Below are 16,482 nucleotides of genomic sequence, written 5' to 3'. Positions count from 1 at the left end.
CTCAATGCCACCCTCTGTCCCTCCCTCCTCCGCGTGTGCACTCATCTCGTTTCACCGAAGAAGTTCACTTCGGTACAATGGCAGAGGGAATACAGCCAAAACTACCACTTCCACCAGATTATGCCATGTCGGATTAATCATTTTCTCTGCAAATTATTTTTAGTTTCATGAAAGGAAAGTTGATAATAAACTCAAACTGAAGCCAAGACTCTAATCTGATCTCTGACTCAGCTGTGAAACTGAAAATACTTGCTTTGTCCCTGTCCAAATATTTATGTATATAACGATGCTTCTACTTTTGCTGATTGGCTGTATTTCACTTAATAAACACAAAACTCCCCTGAGGAGAAAATATACAACTATGCAGCTCCATTAACGTGACTGTTTGTGTATGTGCCCTGTGGTGTCTTCCAAAATACACCAACACATGCACACAACCCAAACAAATAACGAATCAAAGCCCAGACTAACAGATGGCTTGTGTCATCCCATCCCTCACTTCTTATCTCCCTTTCCCTCTCTCTTTCCTTCAAAGTGACATCTTAGAGGTCACCTCTCTCCTCCCCTATGGTTGCCTCTTCTGTGCCCCCCACTCCCAATTTGGCTTCTACATCCACTCCATCTCTCTCTGCATTTCTAATTGGTTTCATCTTCTGTAACTCTTGCACCATCCTTCTCTCATGTTTTTCTTCCACAAACCTTTTTTTTTAAAAAACCTTTTTCCTCCCTAGTGTGTGTGTGTGTATGTATGTGTGTGTATATATATATATATATATAGAGAGAGAGAGAGAGAGAGAGAGAGAGAGAGAGAGAGAGAGAGAGAGAGAGAGAGAGAGAGAGAGAGAGAGATATGTGTGTGTGTGTGTACACATATACACTGCACAAATTAACCAGTTTTTTTTCATTTAATAGCACCAAATAAAAATAACACAATGAGCACTTCCACAGCCTTGAAAAAAAAAAAATCATCTCCATTGTGGGAACGTGCATTTGAAGGTCATCACCTAAATCCCTGCCACTTCTTCCTTCTTTCACTCTGGTTATCACAGCAGATCAGTGGTGGATCTGCACATTGATTTTGGAACATGTTTTGCACTGGATACCTTTCCTGGTGCAACTCCACATAACATGGAGCAGGTGAGGCCTTGAACCGGGAGGCCTTCGGCACTGGCAACAAGCACACCTAACCACTTGGCCACCGCCTCTGCCCCAACAGTCGAATATTAATGATGATAATAAATACAATTATTCAAGATATTCATCTTCACCACAGTAACCAGACACAAGAAATGGGTGCTGAATCTATTTAGAGCAGGGTGACTTAAATCAAAACCACCTTTATTCATGCAGGTGTGTGCTTTTCACGGTCATGGTGCTGAATCCGAAATTGTGCCACACCTCATCTTGGGACATTCATTTTTGATATGAGCAATGTTCAATAAATAATATTTGCAGCTAAAATGTTTAAGAATTTTGTCCATAGCTGCAAGTGGCTGATTAAATTATATTTTGCACCTAAAGTCATTAACACATGCAAAAACCTCTTTTACATACAGTTGTTTGCATTATGTTACCAACCACTGTAATGTGTGCAATTATTCTTAGTAATCCACCCACAAAATGTTCTCCAACCCAACGCGCAAAAGTCTGGAAAACCCACAAAATTTAGCACTCGTTATATGGTCCATCCAGAAAGTATTCACAGCACTTCACTTTCCCACATTTTATGTTACAGCTTTATTCCAAAATGGAGTAAATATATTTTTCCCCCCTCACAGTTCAAGTCACAACAACCCATAATGACAATATGAAAAAAGTTTTTTTTTTTTTTTTTTGCAAATTTAGTAAAAATAAAAAACTAAGACATCACGAGTACGTAAGTACTAACACCCCTTGATCAATACTTTGTTGATGCACCTTTGGCAGCAATTACAGCCTCAAGTCTTCTTGAATATGATGCCACAAGCTTGGTGCACCTATGTTTAGGTAGTTTTGCCCATTTCTCTTTGCAGCACCTCTCAAGCTCCATCAGGTTGGATGGGGAGCGTCAGTGCCCAGCCGTGTTCAGATATCTCCAGACATGTTCAATCGGATTCAGGTCTGAGGTCTCGCTGGGCCACTCAAGGACATTCACAGAGTTGTCTCGAAGCCACTCCTTTGATATCTTGGCTGTGTGTTTAGGGTCACTGTCCTGCTGAAAGATGAACCGTCCCCCCAGTCTGAGGTCAAGAGCACTCTGGAGCAGGTTTTCATCCAGGATGTCTCTGTACATTGCTGCATTCATCTTTCCCTCAATCCAGACTTGTCGCCCAGTTTCTGAGGCTGAAAACATCACCACAGCATGATGCTGCCCCCACCATGCTTTACTCTGGGATGCTGCCTGGTTTCCTCCAAACATAACACCTGGCATTCACACCAAAGAGTTCAACCTTTGTCTCATCAGAACAGAGAATGTTTCTTATGGACTCAGAGTCTTTCAGGTGCCTTTTGACAAACTCCAGGTGGGCTGCCATGTGCATTTTACTAAGGAGTGGCTTCCATCTGGATACTCTACCATACAGGCCTGACTGGTGGATTGCTGTGGAGATGGTTGTCCTGGAAGGTTCTCCTCTCTCCACAGAGGAATGCTGGAGCTCTGAAAGGGTGACCATCGGGTTCTTGGTCAACTCTCTAACTAAGGGCCTAAGAGTCCTGGTGGATCTGAACTTGATCCATTTATGGCTGATGGAGACAACTGGGACCTTCAAAGCAGCAGAAACGTTTCTGTAACCTTCCCCAGATTTGTGCCTCGATTTGTGCCTCCTGTCTCGGAGGTCTACAGACAATTCCTTTGACGTCATGCTTGGTTTGTGCTCTGACATGCACTGTCAACTGTGGGACCTTATATGTAGACAGGTGTGTGCCTTTCCAAATCATGTCCAATGAACTGAATTTACCAGAGGCGGACTCTAATTAAGGTACAGAAACATCTCAAGGATGATCAGTAGAAAAGGGATGCACCTAAGCTCAATTTTGAGCTTCATGGCAAAGGCTGTGAATACTTACGTACATGAGATTTAATAAATTTGGAAAAATCTAAAAAAAAAAAAAAAAAAAAATTCACATTGTCATTATGGGCCATTGTGTGTAGAAGTTTGAGAAAAAAATGAATTTCAGCCATTTTGGAATAAGAGTAACATAAAATGTGGAAAAAGTGCAGCGCTGTGAATACTTTACGGATGCACACACCGTCCCCTCAGCCTGTGATAGTCAACACTGATGTATCAATGTTGTTGTCTGCTGTCAGCCCCCCTCCACCACAACATCCATCTGTGGGCTTCAACGTGGGAATGATTTGCATCATGAATCATCACTCCTTAATATGGCAAGTAATAATCTGCAGAGAGCCATGAGGTCAGAGCAGACTCCAAAGTTTAACTGTGCTGCTGCTGAAATAAAGATTAAACACAAGTTGTCTGACTCTACTGAAATTGTTAAGCATATAAACTGGATTGATATGACTGTGCTTGCTGCGTGCTGTAATATCAGGAAAAATATTAGTATGAGATTCGGTATCAGCAGATACTCAATACTAAATGACTTTCATCACAATCAGGGGACTTTAATTGGGACAACCTGACATGTCTGATGTTTTCAGACAGAGCACTGTGTATCTACAACCCCAATTCTAATGAAGTTGGGATGTTGTGTAAAATGTAAATAAAAAGAGAATACAATGATTTGCAAATCCTCTCCAACCTATATTCAGTTGAATACACCACAAAGACAAGATATTTAATGTTCAAACTGATAAACTTTATTTTTGTGGAAATATTTGCTCATTTTGAAATGGATGCCTGCAACATGTTTCAAAAAAGCTGGGACAGTGGCAACAAAAGACTGGTAAAGTTGATGAATGCTTTGGAACATTCCACAGGTGAACAGGTTAATTAGAAACAGGTGAGTGTCATGATTGGGTATAAAAGGAGCATCCCCAAAAGGCTCAGCCATTCACAAACAAAGATGGGGTGAGGATCACCACTTTGTAAACAACTGTGTGAAAAAAACAGTCCAACAGTTTAAGAACAATGTGTCTCAATGTTCAATTGCAAGGAATTTAGAGATTCCATTATCTACAGTCCATAATATAATCAGAAGATTCAGATTCAGTGAATCTGGAGAATGTTCTACACGTAAGCGGCAAGGCCGAAAACCAACACTGAATGCCCGTGACCTTCGATCCCTCAGGCGGCACTGCATTAAAAACTGACAGTTCGTCGCTGCAGCTACAAGTGCAAGTTAAAACTCTACCATGCAAAGCGAAAGCCATACATCAACAACATCCAGAAACGCTGCGACCTTTTCTGGGCCTGAGCTCATTTGAAATGGACAGACACAAAGTGGAAAAGTGTGCTGTGGTATGATGAGCCCACATTTCAAATTGTTTTTGGAAATCATGGACGCCATGTCCTCTGGACAAAAGAGGAAAAAGACCATCCAGATTGTTACCAGTGCAAAGTTCAAAGGCCAGCATCTGTGATGGTATGGGGGTGTGTTAGTGCCCATGGCATGGGCAACTTACACATCTGTGATGGCATCATCAATGCTGAAAGGTACATCCAAGTTTTGGACCAACACATGTTGCCATCCAAGCAACGTCTTTTTCAGGGACGTCCCTGCTTATTTCAGCAAGACAATGCCAAGCCACATTCTGCACGCATTACAATAGCATGGCTTTGTAGTAAAAGAGTGCGGTACTAGACTGGCCTGCCTGCAGTCCAGACCTGTCGCCCATTGAAAATGTGTGGCGCATTATGAAGCCCAAAATACGACAACGTGAAGTCGTACATCAAGCAAGAATGGGAAAGAATTCCACCTACAAAGCTTCAACAATTACTGTCCTCAGTTCCCAAACACTTATTGAGTGTTGTTAGAAGGAAAGTGTTGTGTGTCGTCCTCTCCCCCCCCCTCAGGTGGCATTCCTTGTGGAGCTGATGAGCACACCTGTCTGCAATCAAATTGCTCCATATAAACCCTCGTTCAACAGCTCATCAGCGCCAGATACTCAGTGTTCACGACTTGGTACCTGGCCTCTCTGTTTCTGGATAGAGCCTTTCTGTCTGCGTTCCATTGCAGTGTTCTCTTGAGTCTGTTTGGCTACCTGCATGTTTCCTGTCACCTGTTCTAGTTTGGGTCTGAGTAATTAGGAGCAGCCACCCTCATACTGTTTCTCCTCCTCCGCAGTGACACCGCTCTCCGGCAGCTCCACAGGGGGCCACCTGGACCACGGACCACTCACAATTCCACATCAGATCTCCACCTGCACACCGAGTCTACTTGGGCTGCGACCACCTGTTTCCACCGCAACGTGGGCCAGGTCTCCACTCTGCAAACCTCGCAAGCAGTACACACCATTTATGCAGCATTTGTTCTTGTAATCATCCATGTACAATAAATATGGTTTTCTTTATCCATTCAGCCTCCCTGTGTTGGAGTCCAATCCTGGTGTTTGGGTCAACTTTGTAACAGAAAGGTGATGTAACACAGTAGTAAACATAACACTGTCCCAGCTTTTTTGAAACATGTTGCAGGCATCCATTTCAAAATGAGCAAATATTTGCACAAAAAGAATAAAGTTGATCAGTTTAAATAGCTTAAATATCTTGCCTTTGTGGTGTATTCAATTGAATATAGGTTGAAGACGATTTGCAAATCATTGTATTCTGTTTTTATTTACATTTTACACAATGTCCCAACTTCATTGGAATTTGGGTTGTACATGCCAGATTAAAATTCTTTGAAAACACTTTATGTTTATGTTGCCTCTCATCAATCTTTTTTGTCCATCCCACCCACTTAATGTGCTTTTTTGTAGGGCTGCAGCTATTTTTATTTTTTCAAAAAAATTAATCATTAACAATCAATACTTTCCCTCTCTCTAATGCGCACTGACAAAAGATAAACCCACCAACCTCTTATCAAAAGATTTATTACTGAACTGTAATTTAAGTGTTATCCAGTTTCATTTCTTCTCAAACTTGTAACCAGTGTCACATTTTGTCTTCATATTGTCTCCTTATTTCTCCACCAACTCTTCACTGCTATCCAATTTACACTTTATGCCACTTTTCTGTGTGGCTGAGCCAGGCTACACAATAACAACTTGGACCACATGCTGTGCTCACAACACAGTTTCAATAGTTGTTCAATACATGAAAACATGGACATTCATTCATTCATTTTTTTACACCCACATATTCCAATTAAGGGTCACAGGGGAGCTGGACCCTATCCCAGCAGTATATGTACACGAGGCAGTATACACCCTACACAAGCTGCCATTTGTTGTACCATTGATCTAGTAATGATAAACAGAGCTGAAGCACACCAGTACTGTGCACTCAGCGTTCATTCATTCATTCATTCATTCTCGATACCTGCTTACTTCATTCCACGGTCACAGGGAGTTGGAGCCTATCCTAGCTGTCATGAGGCGGGCATTGTATGTGTACTCAGTATGAAAATTTGGGATGTTATGGCTTACGTTAAAATGAAAATTGCTATGTTAAAATGTCCGCAAAATCCCTTTGAATCTCATTCCTTCCATCTCATTCTCATTTTTCTCTCACATATTCCATATTCCTATCCATCTATCTCTGTGCTCCAACCTCCTCCTCTCACAAGTCTCCTCATTCCATCCATCCTTTTGTCACCTTACAGACGGTAGTGACAGCAGCGGACAGACAGGGTCAGGGCACCTAAATTAAACAACTGAATGAACATCCTCCGAGGCCGGTGATTCCATAATTTTTGCCAGGGGTTGTATATAGTACCTATATGTACGCAATCTACATCAATATATAAACAATTAATTAACTGAAAAATACAAAAATGTATTTCAATTCCATTCCGATATTTCTTCCATGTGTTCCGGAAAATAGGATTCTTCTGGAAGAAACACAATCCTGGATTATTTAAACTCGTCAATGTGTGCTAGATTTCAAATTTCATTATATAAACAATATCATCATCATCAACAACAACAAAAATGTTTGTATAGCGCTGCACCCTTGCCAAACACTTTTTGGTACTAATAAGAGATGGCATAATTCCTTTATTGCCTGCCAAAATGGCACAGCAACATATCAATCATATTAATCCCAAAGATCAAATCTGGAACCTGCCGATGCCACTGTGTATAGCTGGAGCCACTAAAGAGTGCAAAAAGTAATCTATAATTCACATGTATGCTGATGATCATGGTTATCAGTATTCTCTCTCTCTTTCTCCCCATCTGCTTCCCTCTCTTGCCAGAAAACAAGTACCGGCATCAGTCGGCTCTTGCTGGATCCATGATGCCAAATAAATATATGCTAATATACCTTTTTGTATGTTGCTCACTCCTTCTCTCCCCATCCACCTATTCTTGCCAAACCACACCTTCCTTACTATACTTCTGCATCTTGTATCCTCAGAACCTCTATCACTGGTTCACTCCATCTCACCTTATCACAGTGTGGATGGCAGTGGGGCGAGCCAGGCAGCTCTCTTATGGGATGAAGAGCCAACATCTGGTGGCTGGCTCAGATCAAAGTGCTCCGCTGGAAACACACCAACAGCCATGCACACAGAAATAAACACCAGTGCCGCCTAACAGCAGGGGGACGAGTGGCAACATGAGTAAAGGGGAAATGGAGAGAGTGAGAAATGGATCAGACTACTGAAAAGAAGTTGTCCAGGAGTTGATGTAAGATGCAGCAAGGGAGCATGTTATGGAGTCAAATGGAAACTAATGGTATTTCTGGAGAATTATGAAAATAAAGAATGTGGGAGGAAGATTAAAAGGAACTTTGGGAATGACAAATGATTGTAAGAATCACACAAGCAACTTACAGGACATGAACAATGCACACCACACCATGAGGTGTGGCAGACTTTGTGCCCTCTCACCTTCCTTGCACTCCAGGGCCACCCTTGATTCCAGATTGTCCATCTGGAGTTGCAACCGTTTGAGGGTACGGTCTGCATCACGGGACTTCCTCTTATAAGCAATCAGCACCCCGATGATGACGAGCAGCAGCAAGCCGCCACCTCCTCCAATACCAATGATGGCAGGCAGGGTGAGGAGGCTGTCCGAGTAGATCTGTAAAGTCCCTGGAGAGTACTCAAAGCCTCCAACACGGACCTAGTAGAAAGACAAAGAGAAATGTTACATTCTCCAACTGTTTAGCAGGTGGATCAGATACCAGGCCCATATCCTGTAATACATACTTATTTTAATGAAGACAGAAATTGTCGAACTGGAAATGGTGAGTGATTTTATTTGACATTTATTTACACTGATATACATATATATATATATATATATATATATATATATATATATATATATATATATATATATATATATATAAATACATACACACACACATTACACAACTGTTATGAACCAAAGACTTTGGTAAGGCTATTTCTAGCACCAATTTGTCCAGTTTGTCCACATGAATAAAGGTGTATTTTCAATGAAGAATTTTCTAAAAATGCATTCAATTTTTTCTGATTTAGATTAAAAAAAATAGTTCCACGGTGTTCTTGGCAAATATGTGACAAAGATTTTGAAAGCTGAGACTGTTGTGAACATTTTGATATGCAACACATGGGTGTAATACAAAACAACAGTACCTTAATATGGGAATAACTGAACATGTGGTAAATTTATTCATTCATTTTCTATACCCGCTTACTCCAATTAAGGGTTGTCAGGGGGCTGGAGCCTATCTCAGCAATCATATGGCAAGAGGTGGGGTACAGCCTGGACAGGACCGCAGTCTATTGCAGAGTCACATGTACACAAACAAACCTGTGCACACCTAGAGTCAATTTAAGGGCCCCTTCACACAGTGCGAATTTGGTCGAATTGCGCATTAAGTGCGCATGAAGCAGGACTTGTATGCAAACCGTGTAATTTTGTAGCTGCTTCCAATGCCTCATATACCTGTTGCTGCAACTATTTGCGCACACCAGCAGCTGACAGACAGACTGTGCGCTGTGCGAGCCCATCGAACCCAGGTGTCGGCCAAATTCCAGGTGACACACATGGACGTCTAACACCGCTCGCATGGCACTTGGAAAATGTGTGGCCATTCACACTCTTGGCACGACACCAGTCTGCAGACAATCACTGTTGTCCTGGCAGTGAAATTTGTCTAAGTGCCCCACAAGTGTGGCTTTGGTGTGTGCGCTAAAAACTGACAGGAGGTGTGGCCGCCCACTGAAACAGCTGTAGAGATCTGTCATTGTGGACATCCCAGCTGGACAGTAGCGTGTTTGGACGGACATGGACTAACAACTGACCACTGTGATGCACGGGTGTCTGTTTGCTGTCATCAAGTGGACATAAATGAAAACATATATCACTGTGGTGATGGGTTGCAACTGACGGTGCACACATGGACAGGCTGCCCCCAGGTTGAAACGGACCGTCATCAGATCATAACACGCAGCAGGCAATCTGACTGTCACATTACCCACGTGAGCTCTGTTCCACATGACGCAGTGTCCTGTGGCACGCCGTCCACAACACACGTGTCGGCAGGACACGCGTGTGGGCCGGTAGGACATGCGCCAACAGATATGGACATGAATGAGACGAGCAAACTGCTTCTCATTCATGTCATTTCATGACATCAGTCCATGGGTCATCTACAGAGCAACAGACGGATCATATTTGTATTGCCCGCTTGATGAGAGGGATTTAATACAATGCAATGTTTTTATATGGTGCGTCATTTTTTTTTTTAAAATACATCCATGTGCTTCCTGATATGAGGCAGTTTCCAGCACCTGTCACAGGACAGAGATGGTAGCTCACTTGTAAAGTTTCCAACTGGCAATCAGAGCTTTTGGAAGGCATGGGTTTGAATCCCATGGGTGACATGTACTTTTTATTATTTTTAATGGTACACATCGTGCAGCTGCCCTAAAGATTCCAATTTACCTAACCTGCATGTCTTTGGAAGTAAGAAGAAACTGGAGGAAACCCACGTGAAAACGGGGAGAACATGCAAACTCCACATAGAAAGGCACGGATAGGAAACGATCCCACAACATTCTTGCTGTGAGGCAACAGTGACAACCACTAAACCACTCTGTCGCCCAAGTATGGTAAAATCCAGAAAATACCCCTAGACCTCAGGGAGTTAAATATAAATTTAATCAGCTATTGCTGCCAGCATTAGATCTATGCTAAACAAAAAGGTTATAGCTTATTTTGGCATTTCAAATTACCAATATCATATTTAAGAGCAGCTATCACAAGATGGTGGCTTTAAGTGTATACTCAGCCACATCTACTACAAATCCAAGTCTTTGTGCTAAATCCCCCACATTCCATTTAATGTGTCAGACCAAACAGTACCAAGCTGAGGCAAACGTAAGCCAAAACAACCAAAATCTTCATATCTGGGTTGGGGGAGGAAACATCTGTTTCAAGCAGAGTTGTAGTCTTACACACCTCTCTGCAGCTTCTCTCCCTATGCCATCCCCTCATTACCCCATCCCCGTAGAGACGGTGCCTGCTCCCAGACTACCAATAACCAGCAAAAATCTATTTAAGCATAAAAATTCAAAAAGAAAAAATAATATAGCACCTTCAACTGCACCACAGACTAAAACAGTTAAATGTGGTCTATTAAACATTAGGTCTCTCTCTTCTAAGTCCCTGTTGGTAAATGATACAATAATTGATCAACATATTGATTTATTCTGCCTTACAGAAACCTGGTTACAGCAGGATGAATATGTTAGTTTAAATGAGTCAACACCCCCGAGTCACACTAACTGTCAGAATGCTCGTAGCACGGGCCGGGGCGGAGGATTAGCAGCAATCTTCCATTCCAGCTTATTAATTAATCAAAAACCCAGACAGAGCTTTAATTCATTTGAAAGCTTGACTCTTAGTCTTGTCCATCCAAATTGGAAGTCCCAAAAACCAGTTTTATTTGTTATTATCTATCGTCCACCTGGTCGTTACTGTGAGTTTCTCTGTGAATTTTCAGACCTTTTGTCTGACTTAGTGCTTAGCTCAGATAAGATAATTATAGTGGGCGATTTTAACATCCACACAGATGCTGAGAATGACAGCCTCAACACTGCATTTAATCTATTATTAGACTCTATTGGCTTTGCTCAAAAAGTAAATGAGTCCACCCACCACTTTAATCATATCTTAGATCTTGTTCTGACTTATGGTATGGAAATAGAAGACTTAACAGTATTCCCTGAAAACTCCCTTCTGTCTGATCATTTCTTAATAACATTTACATTTACTCTGATGGACTACCCAGCAGTGGGGAATAAGTTTCATTACACTAGAAGTCTTTCAGAAAGCGCTGTAACTAGGTTTAAGGATATGATTCCTTCTTTATGTTCTCTAATGCCATATACCAACACAGTGCAGAGTAGCTACCTAAACTCTGTAAGTGAGATAGAGTATCTCGTCAGTAGTCTTACATCCTCATTGAAGACAACTTTGGATGCTGTAGCTCCTCTGAAAAAGAGAGCTTTAAATCAGAAGTGCCTGACTCTGTGGTATAACTCACAAACTCGTAGCTTAAAGCAGATAACCCGTAGGTTGGAGAGGAAATGGCGTCTCACTAATTTAGAAGATCTTCACTTAGCCTGGAAAAAGAGTCTGTTGCTCTATAAAAAAGCCCTCCGTAAAGCTAGGACATCTTTCTACTCATCACTAATTGAAGAAAATAAGAACAACCCCAGGTTTCTTTTCAGCACTGTAGCCAGGCTGACAAAGAGTCAGAGCTCTATTGAGCTGAGTATTCCATTAACTTTAACTAGTAATGACTTCATGACTTTCTTTGCTAACAAAATTTTAACTATTAGAGAAAAAATTACTCATAACCATCCCAAAGACGTATCGTTATCTTTGGCTGCTTTCAGTGATGCCGGTATTTGGTTAGACTCTTTCTCTCCGATTGTTCTGTCTGAGTTATTTTCATTAGTTACTTCATCCAAACCATCAACATGTTTATTAGACCCCATTCCTACCAGGCTGCTCAAGGAAGCCCTACCATTATTTAATGCTTCGATCTTAAATATGATCAATCTATCTTTGTTAGTTGGCTATGTACCACAGGCTTTTAAGGTGGCAGTAATTAAACCATTACTTAAAAAGCCATCACTTGACCCAGCTATCTTAGCTAATTATAGGCCAATCTCCAACCTTCCTTTTCTCTCAAAAATTCTTGAAAGGGTAGTTGTAAAACAGCTAACTGATCATCTGCAGAGGAATGGTCTATTTGAAGAGTTTCAGTCAGGTTTTAGAATTCATCATAGTACAGAAACAGCATTAGTGAAGGTTACAAATGATCTTCTCATGGCCTCGGACAGTGGACTCATCTCTGTGCTTGTTCTGTTAGACCTCAGTGCTGCTTTTGATACTGTTGACCATAAAATTTTATTACAGAGATTAGAGCATGCCATAGGTATTAAAGGCACTGCGTTGCGGTGGTTTGAATCATATTTGTCTAATAGATTACAATTTGTTCATGTAAATGGGGAATCTTCTTCACAGACTAAAGTTAATTATGGAGTTCCACAAGGTTCTGTGCTAGGACCAATTTTATTCACTTTATACATGCTTCCCTTAGGCAGTATTATTAGACGGTATTGCTTAAATTTTCATTGTTACGCAGATGATACCCAGCTTTATCTATCCATGAAGCCAGAGGACACACACCAATTAGCTAAACTGCAGGATTGTCTTACAGACATAAAGACATGGATGACCTCTAATTTCCTGCTTTTAAACTCAGATAAAACTGAAGTTATTGTACTTGGCCCCACAAATCTTAGAAACATGGTGTCTAACCAGATCCTTACTCTGGATGGCATTACCCTGAGCTCTAGTAATACTGTGAGAAATCTTGGAGTCATTTTTGATCAGGATATGTCATTCAAAGCGCATATTAAACAAATATGTAGGACTGCTTTTTTGCATTTACGCAATATCTCTAAAATCAGAAAGGTCTTGTCTCAGAGTGATGCTGAAAAACTAATTCATGCATTTATTTCCTCTAGGCTGGACTATTGTAATTCATTATTATCAGGTTGTCCTAAAAGTTCCCTAAAAAGCCTTCAGTTAATTCAAAATGCTGCAGCTAGAGTACTGACGGGGACTAGAAGGAGAGAGCATATCTCACCCATATTGGCCTCTCTTCATTGGCTTCCTGTTAATTCTAGAATAGAATTTAAAATTCTTCTTCTTACTTATAAGGTTTTGAATAATCAGGTCCCATCTTATCTTAGGGACCTCGTAGTACCATATCACCCCAATAGAGCGCTTCGCTCTCAGACTGCAGGCTTACTTGTAGTTCCTAGGGTTTGTAAGAGTAGAATGGGAGGCAGAGCCTTCAGCTTTCAGGCTCCTCTCCTGTGGAACCAGCTCCCAATTCAGATCAGGGAGACAGACACCCTCTCTACTTTTAAGATTAGGCTTAAAACTTTCCTTTTTGCTAAAGCTTATAGTTAGGGCTGGATCAGGTGACCCTGAACCATCCCTTAGTTATGCTGCTATAGACGTAGACTGCTGGGGGGTTCCCATGATGCACTGTTTCTTTCTCTTTTTGCTCTGTATGCACCACTCTGCATTTAATCATTAGTGATCGATCTCTGCTCCCCTCCACAGCATGTCTTTTTCCTGGTTCTCTCCCTCAGCCCCAACCAGTCCTAGCAGAAGACTGCCCCTCCCTGAGCCTGGTTCTGCTGGAGGTTTCTTCCTGTTAAAGGGAGTTTTTCCTTCCCACTGTAGCCAAGTGCTTGCTCACAGGGGGTCGTTTTGACCGTTGGGGTTTTACATAATTATTGTATGGCCTTGCCTTACAATATAAAGCGCCTTGGGGCAACTGTTTGTTGTGATTTGGCGCTATATAAAAAAAATTGATTGATTGATTGATCTGTGCTGTGGGGCTATATTGGGAACTACCAGAGCACAGATGCCATGTCATATCCAAGCAGTTGTTGCATGCAGAACATGTGAATAAAAAGGTTTGGAGTTGTTTTTCCTCCTCCTCCTTTCCTTTTATTCCATCTTCACTGGGTTCACAGTATGACCATAAAATACCAACTAGAGGAGGATAAAAATAGGCACAGACCTCTCACACCCACCAGCCAAGCTGTACTGAATATCTGTACTGTTAAAACCCAGAGCATTATGTCAGCCAAACAAGACCAATGAAAAGCTTCGAAGACATAAACACAGCCAACCGCACAAGAAACAGGATGTGTGTGTGTGTATGTAGGCATTTGAAAAGAAACGAGAAATCTAGTGTAATTGAAGAGCTTCAGTTCTGATGGGGAGAAAAGAAACAAATGAATGTATTCAAAGGAGGAAGTGGATTGACATAAAAAATGGGAATGAATAGCACATCTGAAACAGCGCCAAGAACAGGCGGCTATAGAGGAAGACAGGCTGAGACACTGAAAGATGCAAAAAACGAGACGCTCCAGAGATGGCAAGAATAAAACATCAAGAAGATGACGAAATAGCAGGTATTTAAGGTGAAAAATGGAACTTTGAAAGGGATGGATGGATATTTTCATTGCATGCACCTAACTAGAAGTCACCAGATTCCACCTAGTACGTGATAAATGACAAGATGATGACAGACAAATTATTTTCGGAGAATCTTCAGACAGCGTGTATGCTGTGGTACTCACAGTCACTTTATGCTCTCCGGTCAGATTTGGCCATTCACACAGCAGCTGGCTCTCAGACAGTGTGAGGACGCAGGGTGTTTCACCAATCAGCACCGTGTAGTTCAGCTTTGCATTTCCAGGGGCTGTAGGAATTAGGTTACGACCCTGGACACATGATTTCATCAGACACACCCCGTATGTAATATGTCTGCAAATACAACAGCCATCATTATGCAAGTATGAAGGACTTCATTTCAGCTCAGACTCATGCCACAGCCACAGAAAGCATTAACTTCTGATTAGCAGCTGTCTGCCAAGCGTTCAACCACCATTCTACAGCATCTGCAAGTTGAACCTCCACTCCCCCAGCATCCACCCACTCCCTTTTTTAAGTAAAGTTGTTTAAATACTCACCCAAACCAATTTTTTGTATGATTAAATGTGCACCCTAAATTAATTTGTGACTCAAACACATTGGAAAAAGCAAAAAAGAAAGAGTTTTCATGACATTTTTAATCGTCGCTTTTACGTCTTGCCTGTGATGACATCATCAGTGTACGCTGGCAGTAGCTGTGTGACAATGGTGTCAATTTGAATGGTAAATGGACTGCATTTATATAGCGCTTTTCCATCTGCATCAGACGCTCAAAGTGCTTTACAACTCAATGCCTCACATTCACCCCGATGTCAGGCTGCTGCCATACAAGGTGCCCACAACACACCGGGAGCAACTAGGGGATTAATGACCTCGCCCAAGGGCCCTTACTGATTTTCTGGTCAGGCTGGGATTTGAACCGAGGATCCTCTGGTCTCAAGCCCAACGCTTAAACACCACACCATCTAGATCATCTGGTGCATCCATCCACCCCATCTTCAGGCAGAATTTCATGTGGAACACCCAGGGTGTGCCGACGTGCCGGTACAGAAATTAGTGCAAAAGGTTGATTATACAGAGAGGGACTAATTTACTTGAGCATTTGTCTGCCAATAACCTTCAACTATCAGTTAAAATAAGTACTGTACAAATAAATTGGAAAAATTCATTTGGGTTTGAACACAGCCCCCTCTGACTTCTTATAGACTTTGTGTAAAAATAGCTGTAATTCCTAAATAGTTAATGTGATACGTATTTTTGACAAATTCACTGAATTAAATGAAAAAGGCTCATACATCTTTACTTCACCTCCATTGTGTTGGTGTACAGAGGAAAATTTCCAAAAATTTTCTTACGGTCCAAATACTTTGATACATGACTATCTGTATCCTGTCTGACTCAGAAAAATAACAGTTCACTTTGCAATCAAACTTCCTAGTAATTCATTATGTGGTTTATTCTTTGCCATATTGCTTTGCACTTCAAGGACAGAGGTGAAATGGCAACAGGGTGGGGAGGAGTGGCAAAGACTGCACAAATCCATTCTGTATCAAAATATCAATTGCTTCCTTGGTTTTGAGGACACATGACTTTGAGGCTCTCTTCAAGAATTATCTTGTAGACATTACGTTTTTTTGTTTGTTTGTTTTTTGCACATCATCGAAAAGCACATGTTTAACAACCATTTCTTATTGAAGGTCTCCAAATCCCACTTGAGACAGCTGGGAAAGAATAACACCTTTCAAGGTCGAGTCACATTTGCGAGGATGCTGTGCTGAAAGACTCTTGAAGTGAGAGGAGGGAGAGTTGAAAATGTCTATAAAAGGCATGTTTGGAGCAAATAACTTCAAACGCATGTCAGTGTTTTATCAGCTATGTAGGCTGTTGACTGTGAGGTTTATGCAGTATTTTTCTTT

General features: G+C 41.5%; 1 protein-coding gene across 1 annotated transcript in view; it reads right to left on the bottom strand.

Moving 5' to 3' along the window:
• LOC117507223 (plexin-A1-like) overlaps window positions 1-16,482 on the bottom strand; it is a 570,294-nt gene that overhangs the window by 65,786 nt on the left and 488,026 nt on the right. Inside the window, 2 exon segments of the mRNA XM_034167043.1 lie at window positions 7,930-8,164; window positions 14,713-14,856. Coding sequence (XP_034022934.1) covers window positions 7,930-8,164; window positions 14,713-14,856 — 379 coding nt within the window.

The sequence above is a fragment of the Thalassophryne amazonica genome, chromosome 3 (assembly GCF_902500255.1).
Source record: "Thalassophryne amazonica chromosome 3, fThaAma1.1, whole genome shotgun sequence".
NCBI classification, from domain to species: Eukaryota; Metazoa; Chordata; class Actinopteri; order Batrachoidiformes; family Batrachoididae; genus Thalassophryne; species Thalassophryne amazonica.
The sequence above is the reverse complement of the archived record's forward strand: the minus strand, read 5'-3'. Positions and strand labels throughout refer to the sequence as shown.